This window comes from Sarcophilus harrisii, chromosome 1 (assembly GCF_902635505.1).
Source record: "Sarcophilus harrisii chromosome 1, mSarHar1.11, whole genome shotgun sequence".
In the NCBI taxonomy this organism is placed as follows: domain Eukaryota; kingdom Metazoa; phylum Chordata; class Mammalia; order Dasyuromorphia; family Dasyuridae; genus Sarcophilus; species Sarcophilus harrisii.
In genome coordinates, this window is record NC_045426.1 from 623,312,671 (window position 1) to 623,329,192 (window position 16,522).

Here is a 16,522-nt window from a genome sequence, read left to right on the forward strand (position 1 = left end):
CCTTCCATTTCTTCCTTTCCTCCTTCTCTTTTTCTTCACTTCTCTTTCCATTCTTTTTCCTTTCCTTTCCCCTTCCTTTCATCCTTCCTCCCTTCCTTTCTCTCTTCCTTTACTTCTCTTTTCCTTCCTTTTCTTCCCTTTTCCTTCCTTTTTCTCTTCCTTTGTTCTTTCCTTCTTTCTTTTCCTTCCCCCTTTTTCCTCCTTCTTTTCTTCTCTTTCCTTCCTTTTTTCTTCCCTTTTCTTTCATTCTTCCTTTCTTTTTTCCTTTCTTTATTTCCTCCTTTCCTTCTCTCTTCCTTCCTTTCCTTCTTTCTTTCTTCTTTTCTTCCTTTCTTTTTTTCTTTCATTGTTCCATTCATCAATTTAATCTCTACCTGATTCCCAGCCCAGTGATATTCCTCCCACTTTCACAGGTGTCTCTGACAGGATATTCATAATAGAATGGTGAACTAAGCTTTATAATCTCCCATAGTCATTGATTTGTAAGAGTCTTTTAAAAGGCATCCTTAGCTGTGTATCTCTTGCAGCTGAGGAAACCAAGGCCTAAGATATTCAGTGAGGGCGATTATGTGGCAAAGCAGTGAGATCTTTCTTTGAAGATTATACAATACAATTTTATCATCCTGTCTGGATATTTGTTACCATTGACAACTGCTCTCCAGCTACCGATAACCATTGTCACCATCATCCATATTATTATTAATACCTAGTCTTTCTATCTCAAAATACTTAGTGGATAGAACAATGCCTCTGAAGTCAGGAGGACCTGAGTTTAAATATAGCCTCAGACACTTCCCACCTGTGTGATTCTGGGCAATTAATGCTACCTGTCTGCCTCAGTTTCCTCATCTGTAAAATGAGCTGGAGAAGGAAATGGCAAATCACTACAGGATCTCTTGCCAAGAAAACCCCAGATGGGGTCATGAAGAGTCAGGAACAACTGAAACAACTTAACAGCAACAACCTTCTATCTCTCCCATAGCCTCATTCAACCCAATTCAATAAACATTTACTAAGTTCTACTGTGTACCATGCACTGTGCTAAGTATCTTAAGTTTTTCCAATCTATTAACTAGGTGATTACAGACAAGTCATTTTGTTCTCATGGATCCTGGTGATCTTATCTATTAATGAGGGATTGTTGGACACTTCTAAAATGTTAAGTTTTCTGCTTATACTTCTGTATCCCTAACACATTTACTGGGGATGTTGTTGCTGTTGCTGTACCTGGTTTAAGGTCCAGGGCAGATGACAGGAGTGATGGTGTATTTGGGGACTAAAAAACTGGATTTGTGATAGTTAGAAAAGTGAATTTTTAAAAAAAGGCAATACCTCTAAAGTGATTCTGGCCTAGTATGCAAAATGAGCTGAGCTCATTGCTTGCTCCCTCAACCAGCTCAGCTTCCAAAATATACATTAAAGACTAGTCTGCTCAGGCCCTAGGAGATTGGGAAGGCAATCTTCCCTTTTCCAACAAAGCTCCACCTTCATGAAAAAGGAAATGCAATGAGTGCCAGGGCTGACTTTGCCACTAATTTATTGGGTGACCTTAGGCAGATCAATTTCCCCATTTCTGGGCCTCTACTAAGATGGGGAACAGGTTGGATGGGCTGTCCTTTCCAGCTCTGTTAGGTTCAGTGTATATAGACCAAGCTTTGAAGTCCAAGGAGTTGGATTCAAATCTTACTCCTAAGCAAGTCAACCACTCTCCCTGGGTCTGTTTTCTTATTATAAATGAGAGGCTTGAACTAAAAAGCATCTAAAAGCCCTTCCTGTTGTATGTCTGTGAGCTTAGGTTTTTATGTTCTTCAAAAATACATGAATGGGATAACATCTTGGATTGAATGAGGCCATGGGAGAGATGGAAAGCTGTTATTGTTCAATAGGTTATAGTTGTCATGCAACTCTTGGTGTCCCCATTTGGAATTTTCTTGGCAGAGTGGTTTGCCATTTGCTTCTCTAGCCCATTTTGAAGATAAGGAAACTGAGACAAGCAGGGTTAAGTAACTTACTTGCTAGTAAGTATCTAAGATTTTATTTAACAGAGCATCATGACCATGTTATTTCCTTTGAACATGTCTCCCCAGGACTATTTTTGGCGGGGACGCCAGGATAATTTTTGTTTGCTTGGTTTTTGTTGTTATTGCTGTTTGTTTGTTTTTACTGAGTATGTGATTTTACTGGTTTAAGGAATTGCCAGGGAGGAAATTCCCTACACCAATGCAGTTCAGTTTACTATCTACTCTGTACCTTACTGTAAGGTGCAATGAATAGATGAATGAAAAAGAATTTATAAAGAGCTTCCTATGTGACAAGCACTGAGGTACAAGTTGAAAAGTAGAGATAATTCCTGCTCTCAAGGAAGTCACATTCTAATGGTCTAAAATGATTTCCTGGGGGACTAAGAGGTTAAGTGACTTGACTAAAGCCATCCAGCCAGTGTGTTAGATGTATGATTGAAACTCAGATTTTCCTGATTCAGATTTTCCTCCATCCAAGCTACTGATTCTCTCATCTTTCTTCCTTTCTGCTTTCCCCCTGCCAATTGTTTGACCAAATAATCTTAGATACAAAGCCTTCTATAATTTGGCTCCATTATAACTCACTAGCCTTATCACCCTTTTACACAACCTATACTCCAAACAAACTGGACTGCTGGCCAAATCCAAATCTTGTCCTTTCCTGCCTTTGTACCTTGGCTCATCCTGTCTCCCTCACCAGAATGGTTTCCCCCCACTTCTGATTCCTACCATTGTTTGCTGAAATCCTCCCCTTTGTTCAAGGTCTGATTTAGGAGGTACATAATTTATAGCTATATCCCTGATGTCCCCAACTGTAAGTGATCTATCCTTTCTCAAATATTCATTATCATATTATAATCCTTATTATAATTATTTGTATCTGTCACTCTCTACTAACCAACTGGATTGTGAATTTCATAAGAGCAGATATGGGCAAATTATCACCTTTATAGCCATAGTGTCTAGTACAGTACTGAGTACATTATAGGTTGTTAATATATATGGAATGGAATGAAATGTGATATGATGCAATGAAATATAGTAGGACATATTAGGATACAATGGGATACATTGGGACATATTAGTATATAATGGAATACAGTGGGATATATTGGGATACAATGGGATACAGTGGAATGCATTGGATACAGTGAGATACATTGGGATACAATGAGACACATTGGGATATAATGGGATACAGTGGAATGCATTGGAATACAATGGGATACAGCAGGATGCAATAAAATATAATGGGATACAGTGGGATGTATTAAGATATGGATGCATTGAGATACAATGGATACAAGCGGGGGAACATCATAGGATGCATCAGGATGCAATTCAATGTAAGCTAATATAATGGAAGCATCATTAGAAGAAGTTTCCAATTAGGCAACATCCCTATTAGCGCTATTTTTGTTGTTTAGTCATTTCAGTCATGTCTGACTCTTTTCGGCCTAATTTGGAGTTTTCTTGCCAAAGATACTGATGTGATTTGCCATTTCCTTCTCCCAGCTCATTTCACAGATGAGGAAACGGAGGCAAACAGGGTTAAGTGACTTGCCTAAGGTCACACAGCTAGTATGTGTCTGAGGTCAGATTTGAATTCAGGTCTTCCTGATTCCAAGTTTGGTGCTCCATCCACTCACTTAGCTGTCCACCATTATAGTTATGAAATAATGGAGAAACCATTGGACTAGGATTCAGGATACCTGGATTGTATTTCCAATTCTGCTGTCTAATCTTGGACAAGTCACTTCCCTTCTCTGAATCTCAGTTTCCTTTTCTGTAAGACAAAGGGGTTAGACTAAAATGATGACTAATATCTCATTGGGATCTAACATTTCCCTCCTTCCCTTTTTATTTCTCATACAGGCCCTTATCCAGTCTTCTACTATCATGCCCCAAACCTCAGTCCCTGTGGAGGACACCTCATTGCGCCCTCAGTTCTGTAAGTGGCCATGTGAGTGCCCCCCAACCCCACCCCGATGCCCCCCTGGCATCAGCCTGATCACTGATGGCTGCGAGTGCTGCAAGATGTGTGCCCAGCAGCTTGGTGACAATTGCACAGAGGCAGCCACTTGTGACCCTCATCGGGGCTTATACTGTGACTACAGTGGGGATCGTCCGAGGTACGCAATAGGAGTGTGTGCACGTAAGTGACATCCCTATCTTAAGCTGCTAGGTTTAGTTCTCTTATGCAAAGATCCTAACTCCCCTGCTCAAGACTCAAGGCTCCCTCATCATTCTAGTGCCATCCCACCTTTCTAGCTTTCTCTCATATTCCTTTGCTTTGTGTGTTCTGCACTGTCAAACTAGAATATTTCTGGACCTCTAGGACCCCATGCTTTCTTGCTTCTCTAGATGCTGGTTCATGTGCAAGAAATGTCTGCCTTACCTGTGCTCCACTAAATACTAAAATCCTAGTGTCACCCTTCAGAAGGACTTCTCTACCCTCCATCTCAATCAGCAGTACCTCTCATCTCAGACTTCACATAGTATTTTATTTGTCCCCAATACATCCTATTATAATAATTTGTGCATGTGGCATATTACTCACTACATTGTGAGGCACAAAGTAGGCATTTAATAGTAGTACTTAAAAGGGAGCAAAACAAACTTATTACTTGTTGAATTTGATGCATGGTCTTTGGAGAAGGGAAAATAGTATGAAGGGAAAGGTACTTCTCTAAGATTATCCCATGATGTCAAATAAGATGGTTTCTGTTCTTAATGAACCTGTGGCAAAATTACTATAATTTTCATTCAAATATGAATAAAGCATGAAGGAAATATAAAGGGCTTCAAAATTTTAGGATGAAAGAAAGATCCTTTTTCATGAAAAAATTAGGGAGGGCTTCATAGAGGAGGTGGCATTGGAACTGGGATTTGAATCATTTTATTACAAAACAAAATAATAGAATTAATATAGGTCTTGTTTGACCCCTGAATGGATAGATGGATGGATAGATGAATCAATCAATGAATATCTCCCCAATTAGAGTGTAAGTTCTTCAAAGGCAGGAGCTTTTTCCTCTTTTTAAAAATTTATTTTATTTTTAATTTATCGACTAAAACAAGCATTCTTTTTTTTTTCTTGCTGAAGTAATTGGGGTTAAGTAATTTGCCCAGTGTCATACAGCTAGGACATGTTAAATGTCTGAGGCCAGATTTGAACTCAGGTTGTCCTGACTTCAGGGGTGGTGCTCTGTCCACTGCACTACCTAGCTGCCCCTAAAACCAGCATTCTTTATCCACTTTTTGTATTCCCAGTGCCTGGTCCATAGACACATATTTAATGGTTATTGATTGACTAAATATAACAAATGACTACTATGTTCCAGGCACAGTGCTTGACACTAGTATAAATACAAAATAAGATAGATCTTGTCCTCATGGAGCTTGCATTCTAATCAGAGGCAACAATATCCATCCAGAGTTTGGAGTTTTGGCCTGGGGAGGCCTAGGGACCTATGCATTATAGGACAATTGATTATCCCATCCATTTTTCAGGATCCAGTAATCCAGTAGAATTACTATAATTATTGCTCAAGGAGTTAGAGAGGGAAAACAGGTTGCAGGAAGGGACACTACAGGGCATATAACAAAATGCCTGTCTTGGCTCTGGTAGATGGGAATGGCTAGGTGTGTTGAGTTTGCACGAATTTTACAGAAGATGAAACTGAGTTCAAATTGATAGTTTGTCAGCATGTCAACAGGCAGAGATAGGGTGTGGGAGGAGAACATTGTTGGAGTGTGATGTGGAGAAATATGAACTCTAGTGAGCACACTTCCCATGATTTCAACATCCTTTTCTTGATCAGACCAGTCCCAGAGGCCTCAGACTGTCCTACATACTTCTCCAGTGTACAGGTCTTAACTAAACTTTATCTAAACTCAGTACTCAGCATAGGACTCCGTAGGTTTTTAATAAATAACTGTTGAATTGGGTTAAAGTCAGTCAAGCAGACAATAAGCATCTATTTGGCACTATATGCTTATTAGGACAACAGAGTAGAGCAAGGGATAGAAAACCAGGCTTTGAGTCAGGGAGACCCTTGTTCGAATCCAGCCTTAGACACATGCTAGTGGTGTGACACTAGACAAGTCTTTATCCTGTTTACCTCAGTTTCTTCATCTGTAAAATAAGCTGGAGAAATTAAGAACGACTCCAGGATCTTTGCCAAGAAAACCCTAAATTGATTTACAAAGAGTTTGAAAGTACTGAAACAATTCAACAACAAAACAACAACAAATGTGTTAATGACCCACCTTCTATGACAAGCCTTTCCTGATGCCCTTTAATGCTAGTAGCTTCTACCACCCCACTCCCATTATCTCTAGTTGGATCAGTAAGTCAGTCAATAATCATTTCTTAAGCGACTACTATGTGCTAGATACTGTGATAAAAGAGATGAAGCAAGAAAGACAGACAGACAGACAGACAAACATAGAGACACAGAATAAAAGAATGAGGGGGGAAGAAAGGAAAGGGGGAAGAAAAAACATCAAAAAACAATCAATTCCCACCCTTAAGAATTTCAAAAATTAAGGGGGAAGAGAACAAGCAAACAAATATGCACAAACATTATGTGCAGAATTAATGGAAATAATTAAGAAAGGGAAACTAGAATGAAGAGGAGTTGGAGAAGGCTTTCTATGGCAGATGGTATTTGGGCTTGTACCTAAAGGATTCCAGAGAAGCCAATAGAGAGATGAGTAAGGAGAACATTCCAGACAAGGAGAATAGTCAGGTAAAATTCCCAGAACTAAGAGATAAAGGAGTCTTGTTTGCAAAACAACCAGAAAGCCAGTGTCACGTAATCAAAATGTCATGTTTCTATTCCTCACCAGGTTCCATTTAGAGGCTTCTTGAATTTAAGGCTAAGAAAGACTTTTAAAGATCCTCTAGCAAAGAATTTCTAAATTTAAAAAGGTTTCTTTAAAAATATACACATATATATATATATATATATATATGTATTTATGTATATATATATATTTTTTTTTTGAGGGAGGGGCGGCACTGGTAGAGAGGAGAGGATTGGATTGTTGTTTATTTGTTGTTTTGAAATCAGGTCTTTCTTTCTCCCCCAGAGATGCACTGGCAACTCCAAAATTGATCAGCAGGAAACTTTTGATCCACTTTGTTTTTCTGATCTGACTTCTGAAGGGAAGCTAGTAGCCTCACACTTCCATAGACTCACCATATTGGTGCCAGATTAGTACAGATACCAGATTGGTTTTAGCCCTGCTACACCTCAGAGCTCCCATGACTAATCTACTTGTCAGTCTCAGGTTCTTCAAAAGCAGGGATTACAGGAATGTGCTACCATGCATGGCCAGAATGTGGCTGCTATTGTTGAGTAGTTTCAGTTATATCCAACTCTTCATGATCCCCTTCCAGATTTTCTTGGCAAAGAAACTGAAGTGATTTGTCATTTCACAGATGAGGAAACTGAGGCAAACAGGGCAAATGGCTTGCCCAGGGTCACACAGCTAGTGTCAGAGGTCAGATTTGAACTCATGAAGATTAATTAGTTTTTCTGACTCTAGACCTTACCCTCTACCCACTAAGCTATCTAGTTGCCAAGCATAAACTAGATGTGTTCAATTTTTCCTTCAATTCCAAATCCTTTACTCTTATAAATAACAAGGGACAGACCAGGTTCAGCTTCATATCAGCTAGAGGGAAGGTGTTTATTATTCCAGGTCTTAGAACAAAAGACTCTTAAGTCCATTTTTTCCAGCTTGATAGGACTTGCCAGGGCTTGTGTTCCATTCCTAGAGGCTTTAAGAACCCAAGATCACTTACATAACATCATGAGGCACTCCCGCAAGGTTTACCTTGAAGAATTATTATTATCATAACAATTGTTTTATTATTTATTGCTGTTTTAGTATCATTAATCATAATAGTAGTCATCACATTTAATTATTATAATAGCATACTGTTCCCACAATAAAGCCATGAGGGATATTTAATAATTCAGCAAAAAGATTCCTAGACTTGGAGTCAGAAAGAATAAGATTCAAATTTAAATTCTGCCATTTGCTAACTACTTAACTTAACTAACCACTTAACCACAATGAGCCTTAGTTTCTTTAACTTAAAAATGGAAATAATAACACTTATTATATTTACTTCATAGTACTTTGTAGAAAGTACTTCATAAAATGCTATTTATTTGCTTTCATTGGGATACATGTTATACTAGTAGAGATCCTTTCCAATGCTGAAATTCTATGATTTTAGGAAAATTTAGGAAATGCAAATATTTGTATCCCCACTTTATATGACTGAGAAAATTGAAATTCTGAGAGTTAATGAGATTTCTCAGTAGTCAAAGAGCAAGCCAAACGCAAATCTAGGAATTGAGCTAAGGCTTTTTGATTCAAGAGTCATGATTGGAATGGGGTCAATGAAACTTTGCCATAAAGTGGAAAATTCAGAGGGTAGAATCATCCTGGAGAGTCTATTCTCCATTCAGCAGCTTAGAAATCCCATGATTTCCTAGGGTATGATTCCTTGACTCCCACTTTTTGAGGTAAGTGACTTGCCCAGGGTAATAAGTGTCTGAGGCTGGATTTGACTCTCTTGTCTCTAGAGCCAGTGAACCTACCTCACTGCCCCTGACTCCCACTCCTTGATGACCACCAAGTCACTTCCACACTTACTAGTGTCTCTTTTCCCAGGTATAATCATTGTTGGTCTCTCTCTGCCTATTTCCTCCTCAAATGATTTTTTTTTTTTGCCTCTTGGAGACCAAACACCATCTAGGGTACCTTCATCCCCCAATGTCATAAGTCTAAAGAACTCTTTCCATTATTCCACAGTTACCTCCCTACTAAGAATCTTACCCCACTATTGGTGTCTGTGTATTTGCAGAAATGGTTGGTGTAGGCTGTGTCCTAGATGGGGTCAGGTACAGGAATGGCCAATCTTTCCAGCCCAATTGCAAGTTCAACTGTACTTGCATCAATGGAGCTGTGGGCTGCATCCCACTCTGCACCAACTCTCGTCCACCACGTCTCTGGTGCCCCAACCCTAAGAGGATCAAGATGGCAGGCCGATGCTGTGAGCAGTGGATCTGTGATGACTCAAAGAAACCTCGGAAGACCTTGCCACGACACATCTCTCCCTCAGGTAAGGACTGTGGAAAGGAGAGGTTCCTAGTCCTGGGATTGACAGTTTCTGAAGAATTTGGACTTCTTTTTTAATTCTAACAATGAATTTATGCAAGCAATGGTTTAGTGTTTGCTAGACAACCAATCACTCAATTAATAAAGTAGGACAATTATTGAGTGCCTACAATGTGATTAGCATTCTACCCATTGGTGTTGCATGGGTATAAAATAGAAAATAAAAGCAAGATTTCTATCTTCCCAAAGTTTACAATTTATTACAGAAGATAAGATAGAATGATGAGAAACACGTTGGAACAGAGGGTACAGAACTGACCTTGGAAACAAGAATGGCGAAGTTGAAGTCCTTTCTCTGGTACAAATTAGCTGTGAGATCATCATAGTTCTTATGCCTCAGGCAACTCAAAAACTATAAATTATAGATGAGTTGTGAATCAATATTAGTGAGTAGAATTCATCCAAAAATTCCCCACTTAGATGAACTCATGGCTACATGTCTCCCCTCCTGCTTCATAAATATCATATAGCTGATAGTACTAGAAAGGGTATTAGAGGTCATTTTGTGAAGTCTGACTTCTTCATTTTTACTGATTAAAAAATTGATTCTCATGAAAATTAAATGGTTTGTTCGACTTATAACAAGATAGTAGCAGAACAGAGATTAGAACAGAGACTTATAGGATTAGAGAAATTATTTCATCTAAGCTCCACATTATGAGAAGATCCATAATTCTAAGTCAAGTTTGCTGATTTGAGTCCAGTGCTCTTGTCACCATATCACATGATATTGGGCCTTCTGAATTCAAACTCAGCATACTTAGTGCTACAATTCAGATCAATTCAATAAACATTTAAACATCTATTATGTGGCAGGCACTGTGTTGAGCATCTGAAATACAAAAGAAGCAAAAGATAGGCCCTGCCCTCAAAGAACTCACAATCTAATGCAAGAAAGTTTGATGTGCAAACAAATATATATAAAACAAGTTATATACAAGAGCATAAGGAGATAATTAGCAGAGGGAAGGCACTCGAATTAAGAGGAGAATGGAAAGTTTCCTGAAGAAAAAGGGATTTTAGTTAGGGCTTAATGGAAATCAAAGAGGTAGAACATTCAGGCAGAGGGGACAGTTAGAGAGAATGGCCAAAGCCAAGAGATAGAGAATCTTGTTCATGAAATAGTCAGGAGGCTAAAGTTACAAAGTTACCAGATCAAAGATGCTAGTAGAGATCCCAGGCAGTATGATGATAATAGATCATATTTCATTCTGAATCAAGCAATAACCAAGTGTATATTAAATGTCTACTATGTGCCAGGTTTTGTGCCAGGTACAAAGAAAGAACTACTCAAAATCAGCTTATCCTAATGTCACTTTAAAATTTGCAGATGTTTTCCCAAAACAATCCTATGAATTCAGTGATATAAATGCTCTTATTACCATTTTTATAGATAAGAAAACAGAGGATCAGAGTAGTAAAGTATTATTTTCTCATGGTCACATAATTAGATCAGAGACTTGAGTTCAAAGCTCCTGACTAACAGTATAGCACCAAACTTTTCCTCAATAACTACCCCAAGGGGTAATCAGAAGGCCTAATCAGGGCCTGTTCCTAACAAAAAAGCAAAAAAAGAAACCAGTGTTCACCACACACAAGTATCTAAGAGAAGCAAGGTAAGTGAGACAAGCTGCAACAGTTCTCTACAAAGCCTGTGGTTCCATGACTAGGGGATCGATCTGTTTGGGGGTGGGGAATAGGGTGCTGCTCCTGAGACTGGCTAGAAAGCCAGCATGTACTCTGGTGGCAGCCACTTGGTTACTGCAGATCCAGGGCCATGGTGACCTAGAAACAAAACAAAAATCGATATACCCTGTGAATCAAACCAATTGCTTCAGGGCTGCTGACCTCAGATGTTCAATTTCTTTCCTCCCTCCTCTCTTTCTCTCCCTGTGTGTGTATGTCTTTCTCTCTTTATCCCCCTCTCTATGTCTCTCTCTCCCTCCTTCTCCCTCTCTCTATCCTCTCCCTTCTATCTCTGTCTCTTTTTTCTTTGTCTCTCTGTCTCTCTTTGCCTCTCATTTGTCTCAGTGTCTCTCTGCCTTTATCTTACTTTATCTGTGTCTCCTGCCTCTCTCTCTACCTCCATCTTTGTCTTTGGGTCTCTCTCTGCCTCTCTCTCTCTCTCTCTCTCTCTCTCTCTCTCTCTCTCTCTCTCTCTCTCTCTCAATGTATGTGTGCCTCTCTCTCCCTCCATCTTTGTTTCTGTCTGTGTTTCTCTGTCTGTCTCTGTCTCTCTCTCTCTCTGTCTTCTCTGTCTCTCTGTCTCTCTCTCTCTCTGTGTCTCTGTCTCTCTCTCTCTCTGCCTGTCTCTTTCTCTGTCTCTCTTCCTCCCTCCCTCTCTGTCTGTCTGTCTCTTTATCTTTTTTCTCTCTCTTTCTGTTTCCTCTCCTCCTTATTATCTTCTTTTCTTTCTTCCTTTAATAAATCATGTTCTTCATGGCTCTTCAACAATGAGATGATTAGAGTCAGTTCCAATGATTTTGTGAAGAGAGCCATCTGCACCCAGGGAGAGGACTATGGAGACTGAGTGTGGATCACAATATAGTATTTTCATTCTTTTTGTTGTAGTTTGCTTGCATTTTGTTTTCTTTCTTGTTTTCTTCCTTTTTTCTTGTGTAGCAAGATAATTGTGAAAATGTATATAGAAGAATTATACCTGTTTAATATATATTGGATTACTTGCCCTCTACGAGAGGAGGTTGGGGGGAAGGGAGAGAAAAAAATTGTTGCATAAGGTTTTGCAAAGGTAAATGTTAAAAACTGTCCATTGCATATGTTTTGAAAATAAAAAGCTTTAATAATAAAAAATTTTTAAAACGTTCTTGTTTTTATCCCTCCTCCTTCCCCATTCTCAGAAATCATGTCCACCATTTTGTAGGTGAAGAAACTGAAGAAATGAGACCTAAAGAAATTAAATAGATTTCCTAATATGGCCTCTGAATACACACTTAGTTCCTCTGAAAAACTACCTCAGGTTTAAGGTTCTTTCTTACACCTATTTGAAACCATCATTCATAAGTTCCAGATCCTGTCTTTATTTTTATCGGTCAGCCACAAGAAACATTAGAACAAAACAAAAAAAAATATTTAATCAAGCAACTGCCAAACACAGTGCCAAAAGAAAATTCCCCCTGCATCCATGGAGAACATTCTTCTACATAATGCCATAATACCAGTGGGACAGTCCAACCACAGAAAATGCATATCATCAGAGAATTACTACAAAAGGCACACTTGTAGGGAAAACATGAATTCAGGGAACACGTGAAGAAAGGAATACATGAAATAAGGACATATATGGCCAGGGCATTCACATGGTAAGGAAAACTCTTAACTCTGTTATTCCATGAATACTGATATAGTCTCCTTATGTCAAATCCAGCTTTGGATGCTTACTAACTGGGCAAGTCATTTAAACTTTTGTTTGCCTCAGTCTCCTTATATATAAAATGGGAGTAATAATTGCAATCTACTTTCCATTATTGATGTAATGATAAAATGTTTACAAAGTATTTCACAAACCTTAAAATACCCTGATATGATAATCATGATGAGATGATGAAGAGGAGGAAGGCAACAATAAAGGCAATGTCATCAATCCATTCTCAGCTAGATTTTTTATCTCTTTTCTATGCTAGGGTTATTGTAGTTTTATTGGTCTGGTGGTCAATGCTAGGCAAGTTACCTCTTGGCTTAAACATATTTTCACTAATCATAGTCAGTCTTTGGCATTGCTTCAAAGGCACCAGCTTTTGAGATATATCTCTACAGAGTCACCAGTGAGGCAACCGGGAGCATCCTCCAGGGCATTGTGACAGAATGTTTCTCCTTGATAAGGCAAGAGAGCAGTTCCCAGCCAGAAGCTATGAGCCATCACATCTTTCTTAGGGGTTTCAGAACAAAAGCCAGGTACAGCACTTTCAGGTTATAATTTTTCTTTTAATTCAAAGTCTGGATTGAATTATAGTCAAATCTCTTTTAATTTAGGGATGGAATTCCCTTGTAACTCCCATTTTTAACTCCTTATGGTGATCAGATACATTAAAACCTTTTTGTGAAGGCTATGCCTAAGAAATCCCAGAAGAGCAACGAGGAAGTCAAACAGTCAAGCCCTCTTCTAGAATCCTATTTGGCTTGAAATGAATCCAAGCAAGCACAAAAGCTAAGGAAGATGAAAAGGTCATTAGCATTCACTCTCCTGGCCCACATTTTATCTTTATTATCTGTATCTGTCAACAATAAAGCCTCTGGCTTTCCTGCTGTATTTTGGTTAGTAAAAAAGCACCACTAACTCTCAAAAAGAAAGTGGCAAAGCCAGGAATCAAACCCAAGCCCTCCTGATTCCAAGTACAATGCTTTTTATTTTCTTTTTACTGTTTTCTATCTATCAGGCCATCTCTCCCCATTGTCTCCTATAGATACAAAGAAAATATACTCATTTTATGTAGTTCCTAAGTCAAAGGTTTCCAAACATCTGATCTTTTCTGTCATGTTTTATACTTTTTCAAAAAACTCTCAGATCTTACCTCATCTGATGCTTGCAAAAAAAAAAAAAAACAATCAAAAAATTTATGATGCAGACAAAAGATGAATATGTTATCCATAATAAAGATATCTGAGGCCCAGAAAAGGTTTATTCAGGTCCATAGAGCTAGTGAGAATTATAGCCAAAATTAAATGATGAAATATTAGAGCTAGAAGGAACCATCTAATAATGTCCACCCATTTTCTAGATGAAGAAACTAAAATCCAGGAAGAACACTCAGTGGCAGGATTAGGACTTTACTCCATTGTTCTTTCTATTTTGTATTGTTGTTTAGTCATGTACAACTCTTTAAGACCTATCTTTTGGCAGAGATAGGAATGGTTTGCCATTTTCTTCTATAGCTCATTTTACAGATGAGGAAACCAAGCCAAACTTACTTAGGTTAACACACTTAGTAAGTGTCTGGCTGGATTTGAATTCAGGAAGATTAGTCCTACAGAAGTGAAGTGGAGAAATAGAGAGAGAAGAAGAAGAAAGAAGAAAGAAGAAGGAAGAAGGAAGAAAAGAGGAGGAGGAGGAGAAGGAGGAGGAGGAGGAGAAAGAGGAGGAGGAGGAGGAGGAGGAAGAGGAGGAGGAAGAAGAGGAGGAGGAGGAGGAGGGGGGAGGAGGAGCAGGGGGGAGGAGGAGGAGAAGGAGAAGGAGAAGGAGAAGGAGAAGGAGAAGGAGAAGAAAGAGAAGAAGAAGAAGAAGAAGAAGAAGAAGAAGAAGAAGAAGAAGAAGAAGAAGAAGAAGAAGAAGGAGGAGGAGGAAGAGGAGGAGGAGGAGGAGGAGGAGGAGGAAAAAAAAGCTCAATGAAATATTTTTCATAAAAAAGAGAAGGAAATTCAGAAGAAAACAGATAAGCAAGGCCTTTTTGTCTCTTGTGTTAAATTTAACATTAATTGAAAATCGACAGAAGTTCTGTTTTACATATGAACCTTTTTTCCTGTTTTTATATATTAAAATATTCATGTTTATTATGTTCATAATAAAATAATATTTAGATAAATGATAGGTAAAGATGGTGAAATGATAGGTTACATAGATAATAGGGAAAATAAAGTAGGAGAGTTAGCCTCATTGATCTTTAAAATCCTTTCCATCTCTAAATCTTTGATTCTATTCTTATCATTCATAGCTTCTGAAGGAAACACTGAGTCATGGCAAAAGAACTGTATTGTCCACACATCTTCCTGGAGCCCCTGTTCTAAAAGCTGTGGGATGGGAATCTCTACCAGAATTTCCAACAACAATGAACAATGTCACCTGTCAAAGGAGAGTCGCCTATGTAACCTGAGACCCTGTGAGCTGAACATCACCCAGCACATCAAGGTAAGAGCTACTTTCCAATAAGATTGAAAAATTCTCTCAGCATACAGTCTGGCTGTATTGTAGAATCTCAAATTAATTCTACAAGTCATCTGTTTTCTACCTGAACATCTGCAATATCACAGAACTCACTACCTCAGAAGAAAGCACATTCCATTATTAGATGACTTTACTTGTTATAAAAAGCTCATAGCCCTTATAAGTTTTTATTCATTCAGTAGAAATCTTTCTCATAGTGAGCTAAAAATCATCCTTTTTGTTACTCTTCTCTCTTCCTTCTTCTCTCCTTTGTTCAATCAATCAATAAAAATTTATTAAGCAACAGAGATGAGGTAAGCATTGTACCAAGTACCTGCACTAGAAATAGAAAAATAGGTGAAAGACAGTTCCTGTCCCTTAGTTTAATCTGCTTTTTGTGATTAAAACCTGACTCTGTCTTTTATTAGTTATTGGACTTTAGATAAAGCACTTTACTTCTGTGGGACTCGGTTTCCTCATCTATGAATTTGTGATGTGTATTTTTTTTTTTTATAGTTAACCTAACTAGACTGCTTGCCATTCCCTGATTTCCCCTAACTCTTTCCTATATCTCTTTTGGCTTAAGTTTTTGATTCCTAGGAATGGACTTACCTCTCCTCTTTCTGCTATTAATAATTCTTCTCTTTCTTCAAGATCTAATTTAAGTGCCATTCTCTCCACGAACTCTTCCATAACATTACCAAATTGTATCATTTTTCCTAGACTTCTCCTCCACCTTGATTGCATTCTCTTTGGGATCATTGCAGGAACATGCTGATAAATGTTTAACAACCAGCTTTCCAAGAAAAAAAAGTGTACATATCACTTACATTTAATTTGTATTATTAACATTTTATCCATCACTTTCTTAAATCTAGATAATAAAAAATAGATCCTTGATTTGTAGCCTTTATTGATTTCTTATGTGCAAATAATTCACATTGAAAATTTAATAATCAGCCCAAACCCTCCAGGAACTGGCTCTACCATATCTCTGAATTCACTCAGTTTTGTATAATTTTAATGTCTCCCACTACCATTTCTTTCCCCTTTTCCCATCACTGCCAACATCCATGTGAAAACTGAAAAGGATCTCACAAGACTGAGTTTATTTTTATATTTTTCTTTGCTTCATGGAGTGTTATCATTGTTATTGTTGTTGTTTAGTCACTGCAGTTCTTGTCGGACTAAAAAGAAAATCATCATTATTCAGATAACTTTTCAAAAATTTGTAACTATATTTTGAAACAAATGTATTTAATTACTTTTATATGCACTTATAATCTATTCCTCCCTTTACCCTTCCCCCAATAAAAATATCCTCATCATAAAAAGCATGGTCAAACAAAAGAAATTCCCAAATTATCCATGCCTAAAATGGATATGCCTGTCTTTGAATCTCTTTGGCAGGAGGTGAGTTGTC

General features: G+C 38.1%; 1 protein-coding gene across 1 annotated transcript in view; it reads left to right on the forward strand.

Annotated features, from left to right (window-relative positions):
• The window catches only part of CCN4 (cellular communication network factor 4), a 42,045-nt gene that overhangs the window by 21,897 nt on the left and 3,626 nt on the right, over positions 1-16,522 (forward strand). Inside the window, exons 2-4 of the mRNA XM_003760401.3 lie at positions 3,897-4,176; positions 8,911-9,168; positions 14,891-15,084. Coding sequence (XP_003760449.1) covers positions 3,897-4,176; positions 8,911-9,168; positions 14,891-15,084 — 732 coding nt within the window. The remainder of the gene's footprint in view (positions 1-3,896; positions 4,177-8,910; positions 9,169-14,890; positions 15,085-16,522) is intronic.